At 44.7% G+C, this 26,539-nt stretch overlaps 1 protein-coding gene across 21 annotated transcripts in view; it reads left to right on the top strand.

Moving 5' to 3' along the window:
* Nucleotides 1-26,313, top strand: part of PARD3 (par-3 family cell polarity regulator) — a 639,757-nt gene extending 613,444 nt beyond the window's left edge. For all 21 annotated transcript variants that reach the window (XM_060293163.2, XM_060293165.2, XM_060293169.2 and 18 more), the window contains 3 exons: nt 6,782-6,902; nt 17,010-17,137; nt 24,279-26,313. In XM_060293163.2, coding sequence (XP_060149146.1) covers nt 6,782-6,902; nt 17,010-17,137; nt 24,279-24,675 — 646 coding nt within the window. In that variant the 3' untranslated portion in view covers nt 24,676-26,313. The remainder of the gene's footprint in view (nt 1-6,781; nt 6,903-17,009; nt 17,138-24,278) is intronic.
* Nucleotides 26,314-26,539: the final 226 nt, after the last annotated feature.

Genomic DNA, 26,539 nt, shown 5'->3' with positions numbered 1-26,539 from the left:
GTGTAATTTTTCTAGGAGACCAGAACTTTGGAGTGATTAATCATATAAATGATAGTGGTAAAACTCATTCATCAAGTATGATTCCTCTCTTTTACTCTGCTCTTCTAACCAACAGGCTTTGCAACAGGCAATATTTGTTAGGCTGCAGCTGTGGACGAGGCATAGTTCTGTGAGCCCTTCCAGGCTACTTGCTTTTATTTAATAGTGTACAACGCCCTCACATTGTTTAAGGTGACATGGTGGTGATAGGTGGTGTGTGTGTGTACGCTAAAGAGAGCAAGGTTTAGGGAGTTTAGGTGTTACCTTTTGTTGTCATCAGAGGGAGACCTGCCATACCATCACATCGCAAACCCCTGTTTGCATCATATCCACTAACATCGTACCGGCCAAATCAAGTCACACAGCCAAGGCCATCATCAGTGGGTATCAGTTTTTGCTGCAGAGCAAGTTAACACAGACTTAGCTTCAAACAACACATGTTTATTGTATCCGTTTCTGTGGGTCTGGTGTCTGGCAACGGCTTAGCGGAACGCCCCTGCTCAAGGTCTCATCCCGGGGCAATCAAGGTGTCAGCCAGGCTGGGTTCTCACTTGGAGGCTGTGCTTAGGGAAGCCCCACTTCCCTGCTCCTGGAGTTGTTGGCATTATTCTGTTCTTTGAAGCTGTAGGATTCGTGACAGCTCCCTTCTTCAAAGCCAGAAAGGGGAAAGAAGGACTAGTAAGATGGACGCTGTGTTCTTATTTAACCACGTACATGTAGTCGTACACATTTCTTGACCTTTGCCTCATTTTACTGGATAGAAGCAAGTCACAGGCCCTGCCCACACTCATGTGTTTGGGTTGCACAAAGGTTGGGATCCCAGAGGCAGGGATCATGGGACACCTGAAAGTCTGTCCATCATAAATATTTGCTAACAATTTACCTGCCGCAGGGATGTGACGTACAAAATATATGATTGTAATGAAGGCCTAAACTTAAGGAAGAGAAACACACACCCGTCTAAGTACCAAACACTGTAAAACAGTATCTGGGTCAGAGGACAGGGAGTATTGGGGAATTGAAAGGAAAAGATGAACATGGGCTGCAGTAGTTAGGAAAGGCTTCAAGGAGGTGGAATTTGACTTCCTGGTAGAATTGGAAAGATGGAAAGAAAAAGAAAGGGTATTACAGAAAGAAAGATACGAGGAAATTTATCTCCTCTCTTCCTTGGAAGTGTCTCTTCTCTTGTACTAGAGTGTAGAATCATCTCCCCCTTCTGAGCCCATGGATACATCCCCTCCCTCTGTCTTCCTCCTCTCTTCGCTTTCCCTTTCTCCTTCCTTCTGTAGGAAGGAAAGTATGTACCAAGATGGTACCTCCTTGTTCAGAGCAATGAGGTTATTCTCCCTTCCATTGAATTCTGGGTCTTAAGGCTATGGCCTCTATTCCAGTTTTCTGGATTTCCCTTGCATAATTAAACATGCAAATGTTAAAGTATTTTTAGTCCATAAAGAATTCATCAGTCACATCACAAACACCTCTCTCTCAGCATATGATGGTCTGAAAAGATAGGTCAGAACTCAAGCCTGCAGGCCAGTGTGCCCAGTGTTAGATCAGGAGCAGAGGCAAGGCTGCATGGACAATGCCCAGTGGTCTTTTTTTTTTAAATATTTGCTTCTTGGGCCTGTTACTAGGGGTCCACTAGCCTTATCTCGGTGCAGTGAAAGTAAATAACCTGGAAAAGCAACATATAAAATAGGCAGCATCTGTAGAATATAAAGTAGAGCTTACAAGCTAGCAGGCAACAGATATGTTTTTGTCTCACCTAGGATTGAAAAATTAAAATAAGCCAGTATTTAAAATTAGAAGGTAGGGGGCTTCCCTGGTGGCACAGTGATTGAGAGTCCGCCTGCCGATGCAGGGGACGCGGGTTCGTGCCCCGGTCCAGGAGGATCCCACATGCCGCGGAGCGGCTGGGCCCGTGAGCCATGGCCGCTGAGCCTGCGCGTCCGGAGCCTGTGCTCCGCAACGGGAGAGGCCACAACAGTGAGAGGCCCGCGTACCGCAAAAAAAAAAAAAAAAAAAAAAAAATTAGAAGGTAGGGTGGGGACTATAATTCTGACTTCTCTCAAAAAAAAAAGTTAGAAGGCAACATCAGACCCATATCCTTTCAGGGCAGTGATCTACTGGAACCAAGTAGGGGCCTCCCTTTCTAGACCAAGCATACTTCTCCCAGTTGTCCAAGGACATACTTCGTGCTTCCAGCGCAGCGGGTCTCCTTCACTCTTTAGTCAATTGCCCTGCAGGCATTGGAATTTGTCCCAACTGTGAAGCCTGCATGCCTTGTTTTCAAAGTGTTGTCCATAGAGCGCTTGCAGTGCCTTCAAATGCATGCAGATTCCTGGGCCCTGCACTAGCCGGGCTGACTCAGAATATCTCAAGATGAGTCTCAATCAGCATTTTTTGAAAAGCACTCTGGGTGATGAGATTCATACACAAGACGCGTCTAGTGGTGAGACCCGCGATTATGGAGTTTCTTTCCTCATTCAGTGCACCTGTGCAGCACAGATGCGGGGCAGGCTCAGATGCTTATCTACAGATAGGATTGTGGCTGCAGTTAGCATGGATTGGTGTTTTCAGCTACTTTTGCTTGTGAAGCACATCGCAGGAGTCCAATCGGAAGGTTTTAAAACTTAGTACTGTGTGATCTACCTCTGATAGGAGAGGGTACATTCCCACGGTAATTGGATGGGAAAGATTTAGGTTCCGTCTAAGTCAGGGTTAGGTTGTACACGTGTGTTAGGGATCTCCATAGCGTGTGATCCAATGTACGCTTTCTTGACCCTGTCAGAAAAAATCCCAGATCATTACGGGACCAAAATCCTCTTCATTTAGTTTAAAATACACACACACACACACACACACACACGAGTGTGTGCACGTGTATAAACACCAATGTGTAAGAAAGGCTAAATGCTAATGTTGGACATAAACCGTGTAGATTTTTTTTACCCAAAAAGCATCTGTCATTCCCATCCCCATCCCTCCTTTCTGTACACTCTTGGTAAATTATGATTTACTGACTCCTCATTAAGAGTTTTATTTTCTCATTCACCCATCTGATCAACTTAGGTGATATCTTTGTTATATTCCTCACCAAAAAAAAAAATAATAATGAGCAACTTTGAGTTGGCAGTGAACCCAAGTATAAGCTGATTGGGGTCTGCAGGCATTCGTCACGAATGCTAATGAATATTTCAAATTTCCTTTGGCCTTCTTGGCAGAAGAGGTAACCAAGAGCTTTAGAAATCCAGATGTGAGTTATTGGCCCTTAGAGCCTGGCCTGAGAGGCAGAACTAAGCAGTTGCAGTGGTTCCCTCTCTAGAAGCCAGGGTTTCACCTGCAGACTGCCAGCTGTTATTCCCCAAGGATTCTTGATAGGCTTCCAGTCTTTGGAAATCTCCATCCATCAGAAAACCACTGCAGCCTTCAACCCTCGGGTGCTTTGCTAGTCTTAGGCAGGTCAGTCTGCTTCCTCTAGAGCATAAGAAGAAAGGAAGCAAAGAAAAGGGAGTGAAACAGGGGTCTCGCCAGCTGCCCATATTTGGAAATAAGGTCAGAAGTGACTTCCAGATCTTGTCTTGTCCTATGAAAAGCATGAAGTTCACCAGAACTTAAAATTAAGGACCTGGGTCCACTTCCCTTGTTGTGAGACTGAGAATGTAAATTGGTACAGCCACTATGGAGAAAAGTATGGAGGTTCCTTAAAAAACTAAAAATAGAGCTACCATACGATCCAGCAATCCCACTCCTGGACATATATCTAGAGAAAAACATGGTTCAAAAGGGTACATGCACCCCAATGTTCATTGCAGCACTGTTTACAATAGGCAAGACATGGAAGCAGCTTAAATATCCATTGACAGATGAATGGATAGAGAAGATGTGGTACATATATACAATGGAATATTACTCAGCCATTAAAAAGAATGAAATAATGCCATTTGCAGTAACATGGATGCACTTGGAGATTACCATACTAAGTGAAGTAAGACAGAGAAAGACAAATATCATATGATATCACTTATATGTGGAATCTAAAAAAATTTACTTCATGATGCAAAAACTTATTTACAAAACAGAAACAGACTTACAGACTTAGAGAATGAATTTACAGTTACCAAGGGGGAAAGATGGGGGGGAGGAATAGATTGGGAATTTTGGATTGACATGTACACACTGCTATATTTAAAATAGATAACCAACAAGGACCTACTGTATAGCACAGGCAACTCTGCTCAATATTCTGTAATAACCTAAATGGGAAAAGAATCTGAAAAAGAATAGATACAAGTATACGTATAACCAAATCACTTTTTTGGGAGACTGCACATTCAGGTAATCACAAATAGTAAGAAGAGGTCCGTTTTCACCAATGGTTTGGACGTCATGGACCTAATAATTATGTGGTTAAAACTGTCTGTGCTACATGAAAATAATAGGGAAATATTTCTACTAAGACTTGTAAAATATTTCGCCAGGCAAGCCTCCTACAATCCCCCTATTAAAAGCTGTGAAGTATGCAGGGGACAAAAGAGTCACAGCTGGAAAGAGGGCAGTGAGGTGAATGAATGTTCACTTTCCTAGCCTTTGTCTTATGAATCTGTCCACGTACCTACACTATCACAGTTTCACATGGAAGGTGAGGAGTTCTGTGGATTGGGCGTTCCATCTGGAAAACGTGTCTGCTGGGACAAGATAAGATGCTGTATATATGATTTAAAAACCAGTAGGAATAACACCCTACTAGGCTCAGGAGTGTGGAGGGGAAGTTTAAAGTGGTACCCACGTGTAGACGGAAGCGTCGTGTTGTCAACTAGCACATTTTACAGATTCATGTTCTCTGGCTGATGAGTCCCAAAGATCCATCAGAAGAGGAACAAAGGGAACACAAGTTTTCATTGACTGGGAAAATCATCAAATTGAATGTATCGACAGGATATTCCAGAAGCTCTCATGAAATTGATAGAAACATAAGGGTGATAGGAACCCACCGAGGAGATGAAGTGATGAAAGACAATCCCCTATTCTTAGAAGTTGTTCATGTTATGGTCCTGGATGTGATCATTTTCAATTTGAGATTTTCAAACCTTTGGAATTCTTGAAAATATGTGAAATTATACAAAGACGTGTTAGTTTGAGAATTTTATAGGCTCTCCTCTGACAGACTTTCTCTTTCCGGGCCACCTCTCACAAATGACATTACCCAGGGGGCTGTGCAGCCAAAAGAACTCAGATCCACTCTGAGTCATCAGGGCAACAGGTCTTCAATGAAGGGACCCATCCCCCTATTGGCTGACAGCTTCCCATTCTGCCAGCAGCTTGGAGGGGTATATGTGATAAATATAAGACTTGGTTCTTGTCCTCAGGAAGTCTGAAGTTGTGTTGGAAAACTATATACCTAATGTGCTTGAATAGCTGTCCGGATTTGATGTAATTTTGTGCTTAGGGAATGGAATCCACCAAAAGTGCTGTGAGATTTAAGATTGATTTTGGTTATATCTATTACTCTTTCAAAATACTGTTTTAAATATGTATGTAATTTAATAGGGGAGGGGCTTTGATGTCTGCTGTGTGTTTTACTAAATGAAACAACAGGGTATAGTGAGATGAGGCTGGGTTAGTGGCCAGAAAATTCTGGATTCCAGTCTCACATTCCCCACTGGCTAGAGAAAGACTGGAGACTTCAAACAAGTTACTTATCTTCTCTGAATGGCAGTTTCTACCTCTGTGTGTGTGTGTGTGTGTGTGTGTGTGTGTGTGTGTGTGCGTGAAATACTACCTTCTGCACCTATCTTATAAGCTTTCTGTGAGGATAAAACAGAATTCAAAGCTATAAAAAAGAAGGCAAAATTATTATGAACTCATTGGTTCAATCAAACTACCACCTGAGGTTATTTTTAAAACGCTTTTCATGTATACTGTGAGTGTTGGATTTTGTGTATAGACGTGGGAAAACTCATAAACAAGAACTTCATATAATGGCATTATGAAAGTAATACTGCACGTTTGTGAGTCTATATTGTATGGTGTTGTCTCACTTGATTGTTACAACTATGATATTTAGAGCAAAAAGGATTCTTATGTGCACTTCCTATATATAAAGAAGCCGCAGCCCAGAGACGTTAAGTACTTTCCTTTAAGAAGGTGGAGGAGCTAGGACTGGACCCTGGTATTTACGACTTTTCATGCAATGTCCTTTCCAAAAAATGTTTGCTGCCAACACCTTGCCAGATTCCCGAGAGGAAATGAGGCTTTTAAAGAGCTGCGTAAAAAAGGAATGTCTAGGGCTCCCCTGGTGGCGCAGTGGTTGGGAGTCCGCCTGCCGATGCAGGGGACACGGGTTCGTGCCCCGGTCCGGGAAGATCCCACATGCCGCGGAGCGGCTGGGTCCGTGAGCCATGGCTGCTGAGCCTGCGCGTCCGGAGCCTGTGCTCTGCAATGGGAGAGGCCACAACAGTGAGAGGCCCACGTAACACAAAAAAATAAATAAATAAAAAAAATAAAAAGGAATGTCTAAAAATACCACTTGCCCTCTTGAATATCTGTCTAAAATCACCTCAGTAAGTCTCAATCATGAGAACAAAATGCAAACGTATTTCAAATGCCTAGATATTGTCTTAAAATTTCACTTCCTCTCAAACAGCACCATTTCACAGCAAGCTGCCATTTTTTCCTAGCAACTTCCATCCACAGATTGTATTTCTGAAGGGTGTTCACTGTTGCCCGTTTTGTCTTTTAGCAACAGATCAACTCCTAGCAACCATGATCGGATACAGCGTCTCCGGCAAGAATTTCAGCAAGCAAAGCAGGATGAAGATGTGGAAGATCGGCGACGTACCTATAGCTTTGAACAGCCCTGGGTGAGTGTTTGGTGTCTTGGCACAGTCGTAGGAAGTCCTGCAACTTCCCTGCAGTAAAAGCCTCTAAGCTGTGACCTCAGACCTTTATGAAACAAGACAAGGTGGAGCCAGACTCCTTTGACCTTTAGCATATTGACCTTTTCCTCATTTCCATCTGGGTTTCATCACTGCTAATTTCATTTTATATCTTGTTGCACCATCTGTCCGTTGCAGAATAGGTTTCATTTGCCTGATGACAAGACACGGCAGAAGTATTCTGACTCTCAACTATGCATTTTTTAAAGTTTAGTTCAGTATGTTTCTATATGCATTTTTCTGAGAGTCAGAGCCTGAATAAATCAGTTCAACACGTCTATGGTGTATCTGCTCTACGCAAAGTACAGTATTTAGTGATTCTTGATTCTCCCCCATCTCCTGTGTGCATTTGTTGAGCCCCTGCCAGGTCTCTGCCTCTAGCCCATCTCCAGTCATCCCTCCCATCGCCGCCAGAGGGACCCTTCTACAGCAGCGCTCTGAATGGCTTCTCAATGCCCCCAAGATAAGTCCAGATTCCACAGTGTGGCGGGCTAATTAATCCTCCCAATCCAGCCCCAGACTTGGGCTCTGATCCTGTGTTTTGCCATAGAGATGATGTCACTTCTGGGAATGGGAGGCATTGGAGCAGATTTGGGGGTTCAATATGATGGGAATTGTGAAGGCTTTCCTTGGAAACCTGAGAGAGTCAACTAGAGATGAGTAAATAAGCTGCCTGAGGCAGGAAAATCTAACTGAGGGTATTAGTAAGTCCAGTCAACATGACAGTGTGACCATAGCCAATAATGGTTTGAGGACAGGGAATAGAAAAATAATTTTTAAAAAATTAATTGACTAACATTTATTTTTGGCTGCATTGGGTCTTCGTTGCTGCACGCAGGCTTTCTCTAGTTGCGGCGAGCGGGGGCTACTCTTCGTTGCGGTGCGCGGGCTTCTCATTGCGGTGGCTTCTCTTGTTGCGGAACACGGGCTCTAGGCGCGCGGGCTTCAGTAGTTGTAGCACGCAGGCTCAGTAGTTGTGGCTCACCGGCTTAGTTGCTCTGGGCATGTGGGATCTTCCCAGACCAGGGCTTGAACCTGTGTCCCCTGCATTGGCAGGCGGATTCTTAGCCACTGCGCCACCAAGGGAAGTCCCAGAAAATAATTTTTTTTAAAAAAAAATTTATCTTATTGAAGAATAGTTGATTTACAATGTTGTGTTTATTTCTGCTATACAGCAAAGCAATTCAGTTATACATATATATTCTTTTTCATATTCTTTTCTGTTATGGTTTATCACAGGATATTGAATAGAGTTCCCTGAGCTATACAGTAGGACCTTGTTGTTTAGAAAAATAATTTTTTAGTTGAATTCTGTGATGAGGATTGGCAAGACAGACATGGCAGAAAGTCAAGGAAGGCAAGCCTGGTGCGGATACTGGTGAAGCACTGCCCCATGTGGGCAGGGTGGGCAGTACAGCTCAGGGATGAATAGTATTCACCACAGGGATGAACCGGTGGTCAGTACCACTCTGATAGCCTGGCAGGCTGCTGGGAGTGGAGCTGGGGGTGCCAGCAGTCTAGGATTATAAAGCTTAGGAGGCTGCGGTCAAAAGAGTGTATTTTTGGAGTCCAGGAAAATCTGGATGATGTTGGGATCAAAGGTGTCCCGTCCATGCATGTGAGTTCCTGAAGTGGAGGAGTGATTAGGGCCCAAAACGTGTATTGAGTTCAGTTCAACGTGTTGGGTGTATGATCACACTCGATATTTGGGAGAGTAGGGGCAGACGAAGAATGGTGTGAGAAAAGGCTGACGTGGACCCGAGTGTGGTTAGATTGTAGGGAAGGAGAGATGAAGGTGGGAAGGTTCTAGGAGCTTTCAATGCTAGACTGAAAGTCTGAACAAAAATGGTATCAGGACAGAATGCCGGCCCCCTAGCCAGGTTAGAAAAAATAATTTTAAATTTTTTCTCCAGGCCTCAGTTTTCTTATTTGTAAACCAAGGGGGTTAGAGTAGCTGATTGTCAGTTACTAAACCTTTTGTTAGAATGAACATTTAAGAGGAAGCTGGGGGTGTCGAGTAAAGCAGATGTCAGCAGAGCTCCTTGGGTTGAAGACAGAGGCTGCTGCCGTGGGTCGGAGCTTCTCCAAGTGTAGTCCACGGACCAGCACCTTCAGCTTCTCCTGGGAGCTTGTCACACGTGCACGTTCCTGGGCCCTGCCTCAGACTTACTGGATCTGCACCTCTGTGGGTGGGGCCCAGGAATCTGTATTTTAATAAGCCCTCCACGTCATGTCGAAGGATGGTCAGCTCTGGGAAGCATTGCTCCAGAGTTTAGATCATCGCTGAGGTCCTTTTTGGTCCTAAAATCCAGCAGCCTCAGTACACTCCACACAAAGCCAGGAAAGGTTCTGATCTGGGGTTTGGTGATCAAGTTGGAGTTTGTGGAAGGTTCATGTGGCAACTGAAAGGAGAAGAAGGAAAAATGGGAGAAGGCGTCCCAGTTTGAAGGACCTCACCTTGGTTCAAGTGAGGAAGATGGGACCTTAGAACAGGCAATATGAGACCGGCATCCCGGAGGAAAAACTCAGGAAATCAACCGTAGCTGACTTTGGGAGGTTATAAAACATGTGCAATGGATTGAATACGTGTGACAATCTAACTGTCCTCTGCAACAATATCACTATTAATAATATTTAGTTTATTTTTCTAGATGATCCAGTAAACCGAGTTATTCCTGTGTAGCGACAGGATGGAATTATGTTCATCTACTTCTGTTGTTTGGCTCAATGACTCCACCTAGTCCTGCTAGGTCTCCTAAAGCAGGCTTCTTTCGTGTTGCGGGGTAAACATCCTTAACGGTGTGTATTTGTACAAAGGTGCTGAAAGGAAGAATGAGGCCAGTGGCAACCTGAAGGGATAAACAGCCGCTGCACATGGAAATGGTTCTCACAGCCCGTAACGCTAGTAGCCCAGGCCCTCCAAGGGCTTTTCACTCCTCGTCCAGCCCAGGAGGGGCAGCGTCGCGCCATTTTACTTTACCAGGGAATGTGGATTATCCAACCAGCATGTCTTAGTCCATAATTAATCATTTAACTCACCAAATTTCTTGAGTGTTGATTATGTTCTGTAATTGTGTTTGGTTCTGGAAAACAAAGAAAGAATGCCCTTAGGATCCCACAGTGGAGCTGATACAAAGGAAAGGCGTACTTTTACAGTCTTGAGAAGGGGATGCAGGGACTATTGAACACAGAGAAACCACACCCAAATTGATTGTGGGTGGGTGGGCACAAAAAAGCTTGAAAGAACACCTCTTTGAAGTTGGAAAATATTTTAAATATACAGCTTTGAGAAACAGAGGGATCTATTTTTGGGAACTAAAATTAATTGGAATTATTTCTGGTTAGTTATCTACATGCAAGATCTCCAGGTCTGTTGGAGGCTAAATGAGCATTTCCTCCTTCTTAGCTCTAGAAGTTTTGCGCTAGGAGATGTGGCAACCATTTGGTATCCATTAGGTTTCTTTATAAGTTATTTTTAATGAGGGGCATGTATATTTTGGCACATGTTTCTATGTTATCTGCTTAATATGAGCAATCATGTTGGGAAAAAAATGTTTGAGAATGTCTTGTACGTTAGGAAACTCAACTACTGAAGGTCTTAGGCCAAATTATTGTATATCAAAATGCCGTAGCAACTTCAGATGGACAACTTGGCTTGTATGATCATTTCCTGTAATGACTGAGCGGGGAATTATTTGGATGACAAGCTGATTACCTTGGGAATGGAATAATTTCCTGAATTGTGGGTCAGAAGTTGACCTTTTCCATTTATTTATTTATTTATTCATTCATTCGTTTATCAAACAATTGGGATCTTGCTGTGTACTCTCCATTCTACAGATCGTGTAAATGAGTGTAAAGTGACTGTAATTCTACTCAGTGTATTAATTTTCATACAAATTCTCATTGTTGCCTTATGAAGAGCTGCTCAGTTGTTCAAAATGTAACATAGCCTGTAGTTTTTATGATCTGTTTTACAAAATGAGCTTTGAATATCTTGGAATCTTGATTCTTTTCCCGTATGTATTCTGACCTTGAAAGATCACTGTGTTTGGAAAGGATGAGGCCATGATCTCACCCACTGGAATTATTTGTAATCATTTTAGTGTTAAGGAACCACAAGCCCATCTTCAAGCTGTGTGTACAGTTTAGACCATATGAATTGAAATTGCCCCGCTTGTCAGAAATGCCCACACATGAAGTGCAGTCAGATGTATCATTTAGAAAAATATCCAGGCCAATGACTTTACATACAGAGAGAGATGCTGCAGAAAATTCTTCCAAGGGGCCCTTTTCAACTTATCCATTTTCACAATGTTCTCTCTACTCTAGCAGAACAGTACGCACCTGTTCCTGGGCTTTTGTTCAAAATAACGTTTGGGCCTGAGGGAGCTGATTTGTGGCACCAAAGGTCCTTCGATGAGCAGAGGCCCAGGACATTTCCTTAGCTCCATAACTGAAGTGAATTCCCTCCCAAGCTGAGTAAAAGAAGAAGAAAAAGCAACTTCTTCCCCCAAAGCAGGGCCAGGTGCAGCATAAATAAAGCAGCAAGTTGCTGTAAATCTTTCTTAAGATAATGGAACAATAGCTGACGTTAGGGTTATTATCACAGAGCTCAGATATGGACAGGACTTAGTGCTGCTTTTAGAAGAATTAAATTGCAGGCTGCAGACCTAAGCACAGTATGCTGTTAAAACTTTACAGATACCTGAGTGTTGCCCACAAGCAGACTTACTGGCTGAGACTGTTGATGGATGGGATAATGGAGCTTTTAATAGCTGTGTTGCTAAATCCTTTCCATCCTGGGTGGGTAGTGACTGAAAGCAGTTTAGTCCTTCAGATAGAAAATTGATCCTCCAGGATATGAATATCCTGTTCTCCCCCAAGCTTTCTTCCTAGCTGTCTGTCCTTAAACAAATTAAAAAAAATCTGTCCCTTTCTCCATTTTCCTGCCTTGGACTTTTAACAACTCCCCTTTCCCATTTAGGTTCTTGCCTGATTTAGTAAGAGGGCCAGTCACACTGCACAGCCATCCTGCACCCCTAGACTGCCTTCCCTGGACCTGGGGAATTTGAGCAGATGATGCTTCTCTTTTTGTCTTCCTTTTTTTTTTGTGCGGTACGCGGGCCTCTCACTGTTGTGGCCTCTCCCGTTGCGGAGCACAGGCTCCGGACGCGCAGGCTCAGCGGCCATGGCTCACGGACTCCGCCGCTCTGTGGCATGTGGGATCTTCCCGGACCAGGGCACGAACCCGTATCCCCTGCATCGGCAGGCGGACTCTCAACCACTGCGCCACCAGGGAAACCCTGTCTTCCTTTCTTTAAGACTTCAGAGGTATCTGCTGTCATTTCTTCCTAATGGGTCTCCACGCCTGGACTCAAGAAATATCTTCTTAGTTGATAGGCTTGCTGTGTGTAATGTTACTCCAGTTCAAATTGGGTGGCAATCACCTCTCTTGAAAATCCACCTGGAGGAAACCATTCTTGCAGCAAAGGGGTGCCCTTTAGTTATGGCAAGGGTGTCTCTGTGCTGCTGCAGAATAGACCCTTTTCTTGGAGTCCCATGACCCACCCTCCAAGCCAAAGCCTCCATGACCCATGGGCTGTTCTACCCACAGAACCCTCCGGTGGTGAAGTGCATGAGCCTGCCTGCCACCCAACAGTGAGGGACACTGGAGGGCTGCTCCTTTATTTTCAACCTACTTGCTGATTAAGATGGGAAAATAGATCCAAACCCTGGTTGGGAAAGATGAGAAGAAGACAAATAGTGTGTTAAGACCAAAACACATATTTATAAAATCTTGATGAGGGAAATTGGTATGTGTGGCAATTTTTCAACCATTACTCACATCATTAGTAGCAATTAAGCTTTTCAACATTCAGAACCCACAGAGTTCAATCGATAGCTGTGTAAGTATAGTGTGTGATGGGTAGAGGGGAGGGCAGGGAGGACAGGATCTAGAGACAAAAGTTAACTTTATTTGGATTAGAGGTTGGCAATAAGTTCTCTATAGAAAATCATTACCAATATTAGCAATGGGCACTTTTAAACAGAGTAAACAACTTACACTCTCAACACGATTAAGTGACTTTGTTATCAGAATGTGGAATTCATACTAGGATTGCAGTGCATTTGAATTACTAAAATAAGGACTTTAAATCTCAAGGGATATCATTGTTCTTTGTTTTATCATTATCATCATCTTCATCATAGGTTTTCATCCAAAGCACAGAAACTTCTTGTATTTTATTTTTGTTTTCCCTACATGCCCTGGACATATGTGAAAATTTGAAATTTTTTATTATTCATTATTTAAGTAGAAAACCCACCCTAAATTCTCATTCATAAGACTATTACATATATGTGTATGTGTGAATATATACACGTGCACACACACATATGCATACGTGCTCTTTTTCTTATCTATGTGAAGAAAAATTCGATTATTTAAGCAGTATTAAATATTAATAAAACTAATGAATTTTATTTCATAAGAGACACACACACTTTTATACGAAGCTCTAAAAATCTTATAATACCACCTGGTTCAAATTAGTACTGAAACTTTGTACAGTATACATTTATTTTTGTTCTTTCTTTAGTCTATTAACAGTTTGGGTTTTGTATTTTTATTTTTTGTATTGTCTATTTTTATTTTGGAAAAATAAGGATGATTTTTATTTAATGGAGAGAAATGCGTAAGGACTTAATTTAGCGAAACACCGTACAGAAGATATTTTCAATATTTTGTTCTACGTTAGTGGTACCAAAACTGCGCAGCTTTCGAAGCTTTATGTAATTTTTTATATAATATAAATCGCATCTCTTCATAATCACAATAAAGACCAGTACTTTGCAGCTCATTTACAAAAGCAACCTGCATCATTTTCACTTGTGGTTTTAAACATAAGCCATGAAGACAGTCACGTATCGTGGTTCTCCGGTGTATTGTGTAAGAGATAATCATGTATATACTTCTGTCTTATAACCTCCGTCATTATTATAGCCTTGGCAACCTGGGCTATTTTTTTACTTAAAAGGTAGCTGCTTGTCACCAGTTTCATCACAAACAAGGCCGAGGTTATTTATGATTTGCACTCTCAAAGCTGAGCTATTGCCTTGCTGTCTGGCGAATCTCTGGAATCATTACAATTATGTGTTCCCTGCGTGTTTCCCTGTATAGATGTTGCTTTGTTGTTGTAGCTGCTGATGCTGTTTTATCCGAAAACATGCCCTTCTCTCTGGGGTTAAACCTGATCTCTTTCTTCATTTCTATCTTTATTTTTGTGATTTTGGACTCTAGATACATTTTTCTGTTTTTGCCGTAGGGAACCACAAAACCACAGTATCTTAAAGTTGGGGCTGTCGGTGGTAAGACTGTTCCCACAATTTACGTTTTTATGAGATCTTCATTGAAATCATGAATCAGGTTATTTTTGATTCAGGCCAAGTAGAAAACTTGCCAGGACGACCTTCTCTCATTGTTCCTCTGGACGCGTCATGCACACAATCTTCCTTGAAATCTGCAGCCCAGTCAACTTTCATCCTGAAACTAAGGGTGATTCTTTCTTTCTTTTCTTTTTTTTCTTTTTTTTGGCTGTGTGGTGGCTTCGTTGCTGCACCCGGGCTTTCTGGCTTTCTCTAGTTGCAGCGAGCGGGGGCTACTCTTCGTCGAGGTGTGCAGGCTCTAGAGCACAGGCTCAGTAGTTGTGGCGCACGGGCTTTGTTGCTCCGCGCCATGTGGGCTCTCCCCTGACCAGGGATCGAACCTGTGTACCCTGCACTGGCAGGCAGATTCTTAACCACTGCGTCACCAGGGAAGTCCCAGTGATTCTTTCTAATAACCTACTCTTTTGCATGCTCTGAAAAGAGAAAGAGAGTAAAATATTAATAGTAAGGCTGAGGTTTGTATTTCATCAGAGTGAGCAAACAGAATGAAATATGTCAGTTTGCTGATTCCAAACTCATTCCCTCATTCTAAGTCTTCAGATCCCATGATAATTTCATTACTGGGGTTCATCCAGATCCACCAGATGTGCCACTGATAAACAGTATCAGAAAATCAGAAAACGCACAGTAGCAGAAGCAAAAGCCCTTCAACTTTTTTTTTTTTTTTTCCTCCGTCAGAATCAAATTTTCAGGCCTCTGGGAGAAACACCTTTCTACAAGACCTTGCATTTTCTTTTCACAGCTCCACAAGCAGCGTGTCACAGAACGGCGGGAGCTTGAAAAGCTGGTTACTAAATCCTGCAGCAGCATGCCAGGCCTTTCAAGACTGTTTGACACATGTGTGTAGCTTAGACGGGCTGTAAAGGAAAGGAAAATGGGGTTCTTTTCGAAGGCGTATTTCCTTGCTTCACTTTCCCCGTCCAGTGGCCCTTCCCCAGGCTCCCCACCGATAATAGGTCAGCTCAGTGCTCTTCGGGGCCAGCCTCATCAAGGGTCATGGAAGAAACTGTCTGCTTAATGTTGTCGATGAACAATTGCTTCATGCTCTGTTTGTATAAGCAGAGCTCACTCGGCAATGTGTTTTCTTTGAACGGTGTTGTGGAGTGGGTCTCCAAACACACGTTTGTTCCAAGGCGTGTGGTTATAAACATCCACTCGTAGAGACCGGGGTATTGTAAAGCCTAACCTCTTCGCCCATTATTTTTGTATCGGGATATTTTTAATATGCTCGCTGATGATGTACGTATGCTTTGAAATTTTGTCCTGCACAGTGCCTCATCATTGCTTACCAACAATGGGCTATGCTAGCTAGGCAGAAAGGGGACAATAGAGATTGCTTTCTTTCTCTTCACACAAAAGCCAACCAGAGGAGCCACTCTTTAAGGAACAAACCACGTGTTATCTTACCGCGCTCCAAACGAAGGCTGAGACTCATATGATTTCAGAAAATGATTATTGAGCCCAGGTCTCTCATTGGCTTTCAACTCTAAAAGAAAATCAATAACTTGTTTATAAGAGACAGTCTTCGTTCAGAATAAGCCTATTGCGCAATGTTGCATAACACAAAGGGGGCAGAGGTCGGCGAGCACTGAAAAGGAGTACTTAAGAGTGACTGCCATTGATGCTGTGATCAACCATTGTCTGCTGTTTTGTAAAGTTAGAGGCATCCTTGTCTATTTTGAGTGGAGCTACTTTCAAAAGGCCAGATCTCGAAGGTGAGCTAAACGCTGATGGTGAGAAGCTAAAGCATCCACAGGGGCCCAGCATCATATGTCACCCAATATCTGGTTTTGGTCAGTGGCAGCAATGAGCAGATGACCTGCTGACCAAAGTTTTAGCCAGAGGATGGAAAATTTCTCTGTAGCGTGTAATTAACCTAGGTAAAAATGCTATATCCTCATAACTAAGGCAAAATGTGTTATTTCATAACCAATTCCAGTAGCTGTTAGCTTGCAGATTCATTCTTCTGATAAGTGTTTCTGTTCGCATGTGGCTGCCATCCGTGGATTGGAGGACCTGTACGTGGTGAACACTGCCTAGTTTCAACTAATTTGGGTTCAAAATTTAGCTGTCAGCCTTTAATAAAAGGGGAATCAGCTACATTGTATCCTACTGCTAGAGTAAAATACATAACTACCGAAAAGGTTCACCAGCATGGCCAACTTTCAAGTGTGTAACCTTGGACTTTCCCACTGTTGTGAATTATTGTAGCAAAATTTTATATTTTTTGGCATTGACTTCTAGATTTCTGAGCAGCCTTACTCCCCTGTATTTGTTGTATATACAAGGGATGTAAACTAGTGTCTAATGTCAGTATTTACCAAACCTCACTTAGGCAGACTAGAAAGGTGGACGTCTCAATTTTAAACCATTCTAAAGCCGTAATTAAAATTTAGGATGATGGGGTATTTGGGGCTCACGAGATCAGTGAGATGCCTCCTGAGAAAATTGCACTTGATTTTTAAGAAATTCACGGAAGTTGAAAATTGTTTCTAAGTCAGTCTATGAGAATGGAAACAGTCACCGGTCCTGTGATATTCGTAATTCCTTTCTCGTGACTCGTGTTGCGTTTTCCCCCTGCAGCCCAACTCCAGACCGTCGGCGCAGAGCGGCCGGCACTCGGTGTCGGTGGAGGTGCAGATGCAGCGGCAACGGCAGGAAGAACGTGAGAGCTTCCAGCAGGCCCAGCGCCAGTACAGCTCCCTGCCCCGGTACGAGCACCCCATGCGCACCCCACGCGTGTCGCCATCCTCCCTGTCCTTGTCCCTTGGGAAATCCCTCCTCCCCAGTGCACTTTCTCCAATAACGAAGAACTGCACGTAGATGGTGGGAATCATCGCTTACTCAGAGGCCACCTTACCACGTGGCAGGGAGACCCGGAGGGAGGTGTTTTAGGAGATGCCCACACCTTCACCAGACAGCTCCCTCACTGGACCTGAAGTGGCTTGATCCACGAGGACTGGGCTTAGGGGTCAGACCTGGGTTCTGGTACAGTGAGTCCCCTACGTATGAACGAGTTCCGTTCTGAGAGCACGTTTGTAAGTCCAATTTGTTCATAAGTCCAACAAAGTTAGCCTAGGTACCCAACTAACACAATCAGCTACACAGTACTGCACTGTAATAGGTTTAGAATACTTTTCACACACATAATACCTAAAAGACAAAAAATAAACATCTTTAATCTTACAGTATAGTACCTTGAAAAGTACAGTCGTACAGCAGCTGGCATCCAGGAGCTGGCATCGGGTGAACAGGCAAGAAGAGGTACGGACTGGAGGAGGGAGAGGAGGTGGGAGGCGGTAGAGCTGAAGGATCGTCAGCGATAGGAGACGGAGGGCGAGCTGCCATGTCCCTCACGCCTGTCGTTGACGGCACAGGTTCTGGTTCCTTGCTGGAACCAGATGCAGGTTCACATCTTCGCAACTTGGAGGTTCGTAGGGGACTTACCGTGTTGGTTCTGCGACCTCCCATGGGGCTGGAGACAGATTCCTCAACTGAGAAATGGAAAGAGAACTTTGCTCAGCTCAGGGGTAACTAGGATAAATGATATCTTGTAAATCCAGACTTCTCCAAAAGGATAGGGGCTAAATGCTCCAGGCACTGTATCTAAGGGGGATCAGTGGTCCCAAACCTGCCTCTCTTGCCGTCCTGCCATCCTTGCTTCTGCTCAGTGTTGAACCTCGGAGAGTCCCGGGATGTCCACTTGCCTAGCTGATGGCTGAGCCAGAAGAGTTTCCCTGCCGGGCTCCCCACGTGGAGGCCCCTCTGCCCCAGGGCTTCTCTGCCAAAGGCCTGAGAGCCCTCAGGTAACAGCGCCCTAAGGCATTGAAATAGCCATTTTCCGTCTAAGTATTGTAAATAATGAAAGTGTTTAAAACCATTCAGCTTTCCAAACTTCCCCAAAGAAGTCACGCCTATCATCACAATTCTTACAGGCGTTTGTACGGAACACGATTTCAAAACCAGGTGACAAAATCATTTTGGGTGGAAAACGGTCTACTTACCATGTTTATATCAAGTAGACCATTTTGAATTTGGGGGAAAAGAGTGCTGGGATGGGGCAAAGTTGACCGACTGATATGAAAGTGATCCTGATTCTAATAAAGGGGAGTCCTTTTAGTGTTAAATAACCACCATAACCGGCCCGGGGGACTTCACTGCACTGACCCGGGTCAGCCACGCCCACGTGGTGTGAGTGCAGCTCTGTACCAGGAGGGGCACTGCCTAGTGTGGGAACTCGATCACTCAGCTGTCCTCTCTCAATCCATAAAGCTGTGTCTCCTTTGAGTACGGAAGTATCCTTTCTTTTACATGGGAGCATAACTAACAGTTATTTAGCCCACTCTAGGCAAGAGTCATTGAAGTTTAGGTCTAGACAAGACCTTGGAGAGCACGTCTTACAAGGAAACAACTCAGAGAAATTAAGGTACGCCCCTCAAGGTCCCACACTAGTACGTAATTCCACCAGAATTCAAACCCCACCCTGCCCAGCCCCGACGCTAAACCACTATCTTGTAATGCTCATTGCCACCGAGGGCTTTGGTGCTCACTTTTGGAACGTGAGCAGATATGGACATAAAGGTCTCTGTGCTCTGCTGCCCTTAGCACCTGGGGGGAGGCCACCACCTGAATCACCCCGGAGCATCAAATGGGCAACACTTCAAGGATTACGCAAAAAGCTTCTGCTGTGTAAGTTCCCTTCTTGCAGCCTGTCAGCTTGCCTTCCGTCAGAAAGACGAGCGTGATGATGGGGATGACCTGACACGCCTGATGTGGCCTTGCTGTCCCAGCCACGCAGTGGCCATTGTGCATCACGCCCACGCAGATGGTGGTGTCCGCGCAGGGGCTGTGATCTTATCTTATTGGCAAAATGTTTGGCTTCTTATACTTTAGTTGTGTTTGACACTATTTGTAAGAAATGGAGGAGAGCTCTCATAAAGTGTGTGTAAGAAGAAAGTGAGATGGGGAATGGCCAGGACTAGGGAAGGGAAGGAGGGGGGATAGGGGCGGGAGAGCCTGGTGGGAGGAGAGACTCTGGGGCCCCATCCTCGGGAAGAGGACCAGAGAGAGGCAGGTGCACCGGATTACTCCTGCTCACCTTCCAAAGTCGCTCAGTTCTCCAAACGGATCCTTTCATCCTGGCGCCCCCTCTCCATCTCCACCCCTAACCCTCTCCAGCTCTCCCGTCCTCTGTGCTTCTCTCCCTCCTCTCCCCCTGAAGCACAGGCAGAGGCACCTGGAATTCCATGGACCAGCGGCTTGCCGCTGCTGGGACTATTGCTGTCAGTTAGTGTTTCCCTAAAGAACCAGAACTTTCCCTCTGGTCATTTATAACTCCCTTACTATTAGCCATTTTATTCTGTGCGGATAGGAGAAAAGTAGAAATCTTAAAATTAAAGAGCTGTGTGAGTTTAGGTGAGTGGGGCTGGTCGGCCTGTACATCACATTCACTTCTTTTAGAGTACAGTTGGGGAGTTAATTTGCATATAACTTATTGTCAGCCCTCCGTATCCATGGTTCCATCCACGACTCCTCTGTGTCCATGGGTTCAACCAACCACAGACCCTGTCGTCCTGAGGTACTTACTCTTGGAAAATATCCATGTACAAGTGGATCCGTGCAGTCGAAACCCATGCGGTTCAAGGGTCAACTGTAATTCCCCAACGTGCATCTCTGAATGAGGGAATTAGGAATGCAGGGCCTTGTACACAGCTTGGTTCCTTGCAGGGAACCTCACTCAGCCAGAGGCTGGAGATCGGACGGGGGCTGTGACCCGCACGAGCTGGAGGCGAATCCCCGTTTCTGACATGTGATATTCTTCAGACACTTGACCTCAGCTCTTCGGATGTGGACAATTAGTGGACTTTGGTCCGAGCAAGTTGCTGCGGCATTTGATACCAAAACGATTTCACGCACACACAAAGGGTTCAGTTGCAAAGTGGAGCATAAAAGAAAACAAATGGTCGAGACTGTATCAGGCGCACTAGGTGAGGTGGTTTGAATTAGAGGGATGTATACGCACCAGAGGGGTTTGTAAATTCTCACTGTGATTAAGGAAACCTATAGGCAGAATTCAGGTTGCACCGTGAAATGTCAGTAAGAAACACTGGCCAGGTGGTAACACGAGATCGAGGGAAGGGGACACGAGTGGCCACACGCTTAATTCTCAATCAGAGGAGGATTTCTTTTTTATTTTTGTATTCCTAAGTTAGTTTTCTTTTTTCTGTTTTACTTTCTCTTTTTAAATCCTTTTAAAAATGCCTAGCTTAGTTCCTTCGTATCCAAAAGGCAGCTCTAAATCTAGTAGAAAAGTATGTTGGGTCATAGTCACTGATAGAAAAACATACTCAAGATTCTTTGTTGAATGCTTTTCTTTACCTTTCCTCTGCATCTTTCCTCCTGCCATTGGTGGCTTCTTGCTCATCCACCTTGCTTCCCGGCTGTGTCTCCACGCCCTGACTCAGTCTCCCCCACAGGCCCGTTTATTACGTGTCTCGACTGCCTCTCACCTTGTCAGCTGTGGTCTGTCTTTCTTCATCCCTGCGTGTCCTCCTCAGCGCAGTGACTGACGGCTTTCCTCAGGCGCTGGGGCTTTGCTGGGTGTCCTGTACATGACAGTGGTCTTCAGGCATCATCACTAAGAGGGAGTTATTGCCACACCAGGGTCCGTGCTTTGGGTCGACTCACGCGTCTCCAGTGAGCGCATTCCAGGACCCAACAAACCTGCGTGTTGACTGTAAAGACATTCATTGGAAGGAATGATGCTTTGTTGCTCCTGTGGTTATTCGTGGCCTTTGAGCAAAGCTGGGACAGTGGGAAGCTTGCTTCTGATTCTAACTCTGGGACATGTTTGTGAGTTGCTTCCCCGAGTGAGGGTTCTCCAGATAGTCTTTGGTGCCTTTCTCTGCTCCCTGATCTCTACCAACCCTTCAGACAAAAGACAGAAAGCTGAACTTTTGTTTATTTTTTTCCCTTGGTCAGAAAGATGCCCTCCCAAACCCAGAGCCTAATTATTGGAGACAAAGTCACTTGAAAGTCACCCAATAGTGAACCATGTACTATATGCCACACTTTTGTGAGCATTTTACGTCTGTGATTTCATTTATTTCTCCCCAGAACCCTATGAGATTAGAGATTATGCCGGTTTCACAGACGATGCACCTTGGGCCCAGGGAGGATAACCCTCCCAGGCTCACACAGCCACACGCGCAGACCCAGGGCTGGATCTGTGTCCGCGGGACGCCCAGCCTCTCTCACACTGTGCTCCGCGCCTGCGTGCCTCATCTTCCAAGGGAGGAGACTCTCTGTCTGCTGCTTTCTTGTGTTTCTCTACAACCTGCTCATCCTTGTCCTCTTCTTTAATCAAGAGCTTGTTGCTACGCTAGCTTCCTTTCTGAGGAAGCATGTGTGTGTGTGTGTATGTGTGTGTACGTGTGTCCATGCATCCATGTGTACATATCTGTGTGTATGTACTTTCCTCAAGTGTCTTACTTCGAACCTCAGGGAGGTTTTCTTCCTTCTCTCTAAACTGCTTAATTTGAAGAAAATTTTAGCTTCAAGAAATTCTTTCTCCCACATCGTCATAATTTCCATCCTGAACAGACCGTTAGTGAATTCTCAGTGTGTTTGAATACAAAAAGACTCTGTTTTCCTGGACTGATTCAAAATGCAACTTCCGGTACGTGCTTACGTGGAGCAAAGCCTCCGGCATCATGGAGTTGGAGACGGGGATGGACAGGGCTAGTGGATCCCCGTGGACCAAGGATGAAGAAGCCTATTTCCGGTTATCCTTAAACTGATAACTAACCTGGGAGGGAATCCCACGTTGTTGCTATAACATCAGTAACAAGTTTGTTGTTTTAATTAAAGTTTCATGATTGATGTCAAATCCCTTGGTTTCATGCTGGCACTCTCCATCACTCATTGCTCTGAGCAGATTAATTTATGACTCTTTAAGTGAAGGTAATCAGTGCTTTAGGCAAATAAACTAGTCCATCAAATATAAGGATTCTTGCCTGGGCGGATGGTACACATGGCCCGATTCCCGTTAAAAGGATGGATACACTGTAGACTGTTCAGTTAATCAGAGTCATATCCAGGGAGGATTCTGGACAGTGGTTCATCTTCCTTATTGAAAATACCCTTGACTACATTTTAGGTCATATGGAAAATGGGCAGATTTTATCCCAAGCCACATTGACAGCACTTCTGAATGTTCAGGAATGCAAATGGCTTCATTCCTGTGGGAGACCCAGTGCTGCACAGACCTTATTTTTCCTCTCCCAGTCTTTCTGAACACTCTGTCATGTTGTGTGTGTTGATGAGAATGATTTTCTTATTGATAAATGGAGCAATATATTTTTTTGTTTTACGGCTCAATTCTCGCTCCTTCTCTTCCATTTTTAAGGCAAAAAAATTAGGGCATGTCTTCCTTCCTGGCACAAAATTGTTTTACTTTATCATAGCCAATCGTATTGTAAATTCATAAAAGCGTCTAGAGACTTGATAGTAAATTAAAGATGTTTCAAAACGATCATGTTTCCTGAAAATGATGCGCAACTTTATTGCAGAAGGGATAAGAAGCTGAAATTTCTATAGGACTCTGATTCATTTCCCCATCCTGGGGTGACAGAAAATGAGTTGAGGAAGTTACCCTGGGCTTGGGGAAGGATACCGTGGGTAGGAAAATAGTGCTTCCTCCGCACACGTCCAGGCTCTGCAATCTTGATGAGCTTGTATTCCGAAGGGTGTCAGTTGCTGGCATATACAACTCAAAAGCCGGGGCTTTAAGGGACCGCCTGTTGCATTTTTAATCCTAAAGCAGTCTAGACTTAAAGCTTTCGTAACTGAACTCAAATCGGAATCCGTCACACGTACTTCATATTAGCTGGCGTCTCTGGCATGATGGTGGTAGCTGTGTAAAATATTTGTTTGGCTTGTTTAGAATTGAATTGTAATGTTGTAAAGCGAGACATTATTGCTGGCGTAGAAGCTGCCAAGTCGCTAACGCCCCTAACAGCGTTCTGCCAGTGAGTCTAAACTGCGGGAGACGCTGTCACCCTGAGCAGAACAGAGAGCACCGCCCAGACACGGGAGGAGGACCCTGTATCTGAGTAGCCGCGGAATCTGTTAGCTGTCTCTCCTGTGTAGCCACTGTTTGTGCCGACTTGTCTCAGACTTGGACTTGCCAGGGACAGTCATGTTTTCATGCTCCCTCCCCTGTCACAGTGTCTGGCACGTGACTGGAACCAAATACAGTTAAGTCCCCTACATTCGAACAAGTTCCGTTCCGAGAGCATGTTCGTAAGTCCGACAAAGTTACCCTAGGTACCCAACTCACACAGTCATCTAGATAGTACTGTACTGTAATCGTTTTATAATACTTTCCACACAAATAATACATAAAAAAAACAAACCAACCCCCAAAATAAAGAAAACACGTTTAACCTTACAGTACAGTACTTGAAAAGTACAGTAGTACCAGCTACATCACTGCTGCTTTTCCGCTTGCTTCCGGACATCCTGGGCCTGAAATGAAGGTACTGCACTACTGTACTCTACCCAGTACTGTACAGTAAAGTACACAAAAGCGCAAACATTTGTGGAGGATGCACGCACATGACAATGTACGCCAGACACGTGAAGTAACTTTCCGTGATTGGACATGCGAACGCACGTTCGCATGATTGAAAGTACACAACTTGAAGGTTCGTATGTATGGGACTTCTTGTAATGTTTGTTGGGATATAGCAATGCTATTTTGGCTCAGCCCTGCCCCCTCACTCCTTCCTTCCATCTCTCTCCCTCCTCTTTTCCCAACCCTCACACTCACCTTTGGGCTTTGCTTTCTAGGCAAAGCAGGAAAAACGCCAGCTCCGTCTCCCAGGATTCTTGGGAGCAAAACTATTCCCCTGGGGAAGGCTTCCAGAGTGCCAAGGAGAACCCCAGGTATTCCAGCTACCAAGGCTCCCGGAACGGCTACCTGGGCGGGCACGGCTTCAACGCCAGGGTCATGCTGGAGACCCAGGAGCTCCTCCGCCAGGAGCAGAGGCGGAAAGAGCAGCAGATGAAGAAGCAGCCCCCTCCCCCCGAGGGGCTCAACAACTATGACTCATATAAAAAAGTCCAGGACCCCAGTCACATCCCCCCCAAGGGGCCCTTCCGGCAGGACGTCCCCCCCTCCCCTTCTCAGGTCGCCAGGCTGAACAGACTCCAGACTCCTGAGAAAGGGAGACCCTTCTATTCCTGAGAAGGAGAAGAACAGACTCTTCGTGTCATGCAATAAAGGACATTTTCCTATGAAGACTTGTATTTTGGGAGTTTTTTTGAAACCTCGGTGGTAGTAGGGAATATTTCTGTTGCTGGTATTAGTGCCTTTAAGCAGTGTGGGCTATTCGATGGAAGGCCTTAATGTCTTTGCCACTGTGTCCCAAGTGTCTGTTTCATGGAAGGACTTCCCGCCATCTGACAATCACCTGTTCGAGGCATCGTACGCTCTGCATCTCTCAGGTACTGGGAATCTGGCCCAGCCCGGGAGACGTCGTGGCTTCGTGTTACCGCCCCCTACAGCTTGTGGCAACAGATTACCCTGAAGTCAAGGGTGACGCTGGACCCTCTTTTTTCCCTTTAAGTTTCTTAGGTGAGGTGACATCTCCATCTCTGGTGGATGAAAGTGGGTGACACACACCAGAAATTGGGACTCCGTGGTGCTTCCCGGCACAGTCATTTTTAATCCTTTGTAACCAGTATGGTCTCCCTTTTCTCTCTCAGCCCCTTGCGACAAGAAAGTTCCTTCATCTAAAAGGAGCTAAGCCATATTCCAACACCGTCTGTTTATCGGGGGGGGTCCTTTTGTAACTGCCTTATAACTCAGTGTTACCAATAAAGTGATTATTCTGTCTGTGTGTATAAATACCCTTGCTCTCAGTCCTGACCCTCACATGTGTGTTGAGTCATGGCTCTGCGTGGGGAACAGGGGAGACAGGCGTCAGCCCTGGTGGGGCAGGGGGCCGCCCACCCGCCGGCCCAGTGTGTGTCATGACACGGTGGGTGGTAGGTAAGGAAAGAAAGAATTCTCCCAGGATGAGCGTCTGGCCCAGTACATCCCAGCCATTCTTTGTAAATTAGTTTCTGTTTGATGAGTTGGCAGGAAGGGCCTAGCATGGAGCAGAGATCAGTCGGACACTCACTTCGGGATTCCAGAACCTCACCTGCTTTCTCTGGTTTTTAAAGTCGGTCTCAATGGACGGTTGTCTGTTCATCCACCTGCTGTCTCTCTGCCTGGGGATGTCATCCAGGTTTCAAGATAATTCTGCCATGAAATAGAAAAGGTAAATAAGAAGAAAGGCTGTTCCACATGCCACAGAACATTCTGGTGTCCCCAAACAGGGAGAACAGAAGATTGCCCTGGTGTCAATACGTTCATGTACGTGCGGGTCACGAGGACCTGGGTTACTCCCGTGTTCCCGTCTTCTCATTTGTTGGTCTGAACCGTGGCTGTTGTAAACCGTGGCTGGATTGCTAAAGTGCCTGCAAATCCCGATGTGAGAAAAGCTTGAGATGAAATTTCAGCATACTGTGTGTTAACAAAAAAGAAAAAAAAAGACATGTACCGATACGCCTATTTTCTATTTTTTATTTTTACCGGCACATTGTATTTTTGTGTCCACTTCTTTTTAGAAAATATGTGAGGGGTTCATCCCCGTACCTACGTCTCTTTCGCATTTCTGTGTAATGGTTCTGTTTGTTCACGGAACATAGCGATGTTGAAATGTGACCAGTGTAAGCATGGTGACCTCCGACGACAGTTGCTCTTCCTCACAGCCTCCCCTGTGCTGTGAGAAACAGCTTTCCCTGTACATATGAGACTTCTAATAAAAGGCGTATCTCTTCCTGTTCTCTGTGTGTCTGTAGTATTCCTGTGAAAACTCTCCTAGCTCGGTTTTTTTAGTCTACCAACAGATGTAATTTTTTTTTCCATATTTAGAGAAAGTTGAAAGTTTCCTCATCTCTGTCTGTGCAGACACGGAAGTGGGTGATTGATTGTTTATTTGAACACCTGAGGAGAGAGGGGACAGGAAAGAGAGAAGGACCTAATTAATGAGTCCACTGGA

This window comes from Globicephala melas, chromosome 2 (assembly GCF_963455315.2).
Source record: "Globicephala melas chromosome 2, mGloMel1.2, whole genome shotgun sequence".
In the NCBI taxonomy this organism is placed as follows: Eukaryota; Metazoa; Chordata; class Mammalia; order Artiodactyla; family Delphinidae; genus Globicephala; species Globicephala melas.
Note: the sequence above shows the minus strand (reverse complement) of the source record. Positions and strands in the feature narration are given on the sequence as shown.